The sequence below is a fragment of the Urocitellus parryii genome, chromosome 11 (assembly GCF_045843805.1).
Source record: "Urocitellus parryii isolate mUroPar1 chromosome 11, mUroPar1.hap1, whole genome shotgun sequence".
NCBI classification, from domain to species: Eukaryota; Metazoa; Chordata; class Mammalia; order Rodentia; family Sciuridae; genus Urocitellus; species Urocitellus parryii.
Window position 1 is genome coordinate 113,052,116 of NC_135541.1, and position 4,205 is coordinate 113,056,320.

Genomic DNA, 4,205 nt, shown 5'->3' on the forward strand with positions numbered 1-4,205 from the left:
CCTTTTCCATTTCATGAAGTTATTTGAGAAGTATTAATATTGATTTTTCTCTGAATGTCTTGTAGAACTCTGCTGAGAATTCGTCTGGTTTTTCTTGGAAGGCTTTTTGATGGTGTCTTTTTGATGGTGTCTTCTATTTAATTGCTAAAAATTGATCGGTTTAAGGTGTGTATGTCCTAATGTTGTTTAGGCAGCTCATTTGTCTCTAAAAATTTGTTAGTGTCATCAAGGTTTTCTATTTTATTAAATATATATATATATATATATATATATATATAATAAAATAGAAAAAATATAAATATATATATATATATGCTTTCTAATTATCTTCTCCATTTCAATAGTATCTGCCATGATATTTTCTTTTTCATTATAAATTTTAGTAACTTGAGTTTTCTTTCTTCTTCTTTTCATTAGGGTGGTGAAGCATTTATCAATTTTAATTATTTTTTCAGAGAACCAGCTTTTCGTTTTGTCAATTTTTTCAATTGTGTCTTTTGTTTCAATTTCATTGATTTCAGCCCTGATTTTAATTATTTCCTGATTTTTACTACTTTGGTGTTGATATTTTTCCCCTAGGGCTTTGAGATATAATGTCAGGTGGTTTATTTATTGATTTTTAAAAATTATTTCAATAAATGAGCTCAATGCAATAAATTTAGTACCGCCCAATTACTTGTTTTTAATGTTCCAGAAACCTCAATTACGTGAATTATCTTGCTGAATTCATGTCAAAACTTGTCAGGTATCTAGAAGAATGGAATTCTCATTTTATTTTTTATTTGGTAAAATTGAGATGGACATATTTTTTGGCACCAGGAATTAACTCAGTGATGCTTAATCACTGAGTTAATTTCCAACTAGTATTTATTTTTTGTTCCCAGGCAGTATTTATGTTTTATTTAGACAAAGATTTTGGAAAAGGTTTTAGGGACTTGCTGAGGCTGGCTTTGAACTCTCAAAGCTCCTACTTCAGCACCTGGCTCTGAGATGGACTTTTTAAAAAGCCATATCAGATCTTTTTCTGCTCAGCCTGAGTGTAGTTGACATTGGAGTGAATATTCCTCAGTATTTAAGGAAATACTGGCTGTAGTTCAGGGAGATAAATTGTTACTCATGTGTGAGTTGAGATTGAGTCAATTTCCTTGGGTATGTAAGGTACTGGTGTAGTCCATAAAGTTTTTTTGTTGACTGATATCTATAAATAGATTGAAAATCATAAAAATGGGTTTATTGGACCTACTCGAAAGAAAATGTGAAAAAGAAGCTCAAGTGTTCAATCCCAATGGTGGACAATGGCATGAAAACATCACATAAAAGTGAGGTGTTCACTGATGATGTTGTAAAATTTGGTGTCAAGGTGAGCAGGCACACACAGTAGTTACAATCAGCCTTTATTCAGTAGTGCACAAGTGTCTTCCACTGGTTCCTTTTGGGTGAGTTTTATGGGGTACACAGTCTTCTTGAACATTGCCTAGGTTTTACCATCTCTATTGCATTATTTCAAGAAATGTGCCTTTACTTTTTCCCACCTCTATTGTTGTCTTGTGGAGGGAAGAATAAGTGTCACCTTACTCCTGGTTCCCTGTCAGGGAATCAAAATGTAAAAACAAATAACTGAGACAGGAGCAGACCTCATTGGATTAAACAATATAATTTATGAAGCCATAGAATCTATCAATGGCACATCAGAAGGCCTCATTTTTAGGACAGAAATTGTCTGTTCATTACAAAAGGGGTCTGTGTTTTATAGTTTTAATGAGGGTGACTTAAGCAGAACACGTAAGATTGTGGAGTCAGGAGAGAATTTGTAAAATGTTGGAACACTTTGTTACTGGGAATGGATAAAAGCCCAGATTCTGAGCTGGGGTTGTGGCTCAGTGGTGGAGCACCCGCCTAGCATGTGTGAGGCACTGGGTTTGATCCTCAGCACTACATAAAGTAAAATAAAGACATTGTGTCACCTATAACTAAAAAGAAAGAAATACTTTATAAAAAAAGTGGTTAAATGGCCCTGGTTTCAATCCCTGGTATAAAAAAATGATCAGTGCACCACTGACTGCAGAGCTAAATTTATTTTTCATTTGGTATTGGGTATTAAACCCAGGGTGTTTTCCACAATTCTTTTTATTTTTTAAATTTTGAAAATTTTTTTAGTTATCAGTAGACTTTATTTATTTCTATGCGGTATTGAGACTTCAACCCAGTGCCTCTCACATGCTAGGCAAGTCCTCCACCACTGAGCCTCAACCCCAGCCCCTATTTTTATTGCAAGACAGGGTCTTGCTAAATTGCTGAGGCTGGGCTCTACTGAATGATCCTCCTGCCTCAATGTCCCAAATTTGTGGGGTTACAGGTGTGTGCCACATAACCTAGCTCAGAATTATTTTTCAGGGGGCTGGGGTTGTGGCTTAGTGGTAGAGTGCTCACCTCACATGTGCAAGGCCCTGGGTGCGATTCACAACATGACATAAAAATAAACAAATAAAATAAAGATATTGTGTTCACTACCACTAAAATATAAATATATTTTAAGAAATTATTCTTTGGAGTAAGTGCAATTTAATGAGTGCAATTTTAAGCAAATAAAGGAAGCAGGTACCTCTAAGAGATCTCTACGTAGTGAATTTTTTAAAAATGTAAGGCAGGAAGAAAGAAAATATTTCCAGATTGAAGGTCTGAGATGAAAAATAAATGGAATAAGTGGTAGAGATTCATAAACATGCAGATGAAGACCCCGATGCCAATATAGGGCAAAATTGTTCACAGAGTTTCTGCTTCATCCCAGTTCATTTTGGGATGAAAGAAAGTTTGGAATTTTACCTTAATCAATATGTCAGAGAGAAAGTTTTTTAAAATAAAGAAAATTGTTCTAATTAGAGTGTAAAGTGCTCTAGACAAGTTTTTTTTCAGAAGCTAACATTTCTTCCCACATGTAAGTTGAATAATTTTCATTATTTGAGTGTCAGCTGTGATTAGCACCAAAGGACTGACTGTGCCATAGCCATTGGCCACAAGCATCTGGACACACACCAGGATGGCATTATTAGTCCATGTCAAGCCTATGGCCATTGAAATGAGGGAGTCTGTACAGTACAGGATGGCAAAGCAGCAGATCAGCAGCAGGATGCTCTGAGTGGCCCTTTGTTCTGGAGAGGATTTTGGAGGGAACCTGGAATTGCGAAGATGCTGGGACCGCTGTGTGTGTCTGTACAAGAGAAGGACCATGTACCCACTGGAAAGAACCATGAGGCCCACAAAGAAGACATCCCTGCATGCCATCAAGGTGAGAAAGAATGACTTGTGGATGTGGCTCATGGGCAGAAAGGAGCAGCGGTCAGTGACAAACAGAAGATCAGGCTGGGTCTTATTGGGAGTGGCCACAGTGCAGAGGAGCAGGTTGCTGGAGAGGGACATGGTGAGGACCCATAAGAAGACAAATAGCCCCACAATGGGATTTGTGGATTTCAGCTTGAAGTGGGCCAACCAGGAGCCACTGGGGCTGATGGTGATGGCCTGAAGCACACTCAGGACACAGGTGGTGCAGATGGACAACCTCCTCATGACCCTGTTTAGGAAGACAAGCACTTTGCATTTGAAGTTGCCTAGAATGTCCTGTGTTTCCCAAATGTCTGTAGACACCAAAAGGCCCATGGTGAGGAGCATGAGGATGTGTATTAGAGCCAGGTGGGTGATGGGGAGGTCGGTGAGCCTGGGCTTGTGGCCCACAAAGACAGCAGCAGTGTGGAGGTAAAGCAGAAAGGTGTTTGCTGAGATCCCAATGCCAGCCTGGGGATAGAAGGCATGTCTTATGGCAACATAACTGAAAAGTTGATCCATGGGCATGTTGAAGCAAGTGTTTCTGAAAGAAAATACAGGACTGCATGTGACAGGAACAGCATTTTCATTGGCATGCTTCCAATCATCAATCACACTTTGCTTTCTCTAGAGTCATCATTTATCCAAATAATTCTATGTAAAGAGGACTGGCTCTGATACCTCATTTTAACTGTACTTTGGTTTATGTCATTAATTGCATTATTTAATGGGTAACTTTTGTTTACATTCCTGTTTTTCCTGCATATTTCTGAAGGGTGGAGATGCCTCTTTATTTACCCTTAGATCTCGAAGATCCAAAATCTTGCTGCTTAGTTGGACATTGTTCAACAAAGACTGTTGATGTAAGTCCTGGAGAAGTGGAAATA

At 38.0% G+C, this 4,205-nt stretch overlaps 1 protein-coding gene across 1 annotated transcript; it reads right to left on the reverse strand.

Annotated features, from left to right (window-relative positions):
• Positions 1–2,916: 2,916 nt before the first annotated feature.
• LOC113177592 (putative vomeronasal receptor-like protein 4) lies at positions 2,917–3,846 on the reverse strand. Its single transcript, XM_077791604.1, has one exon. The coding sequence runs from the start codon at positions 3,844–3,846 to the stop codon at positions 2,917–2,919; it is 930 nt and encodes a 309-aa protein (XP_077647730.1).
• Between the last annotated feature and the right edge of the window lie 359 nt (positions 3,847–4,205).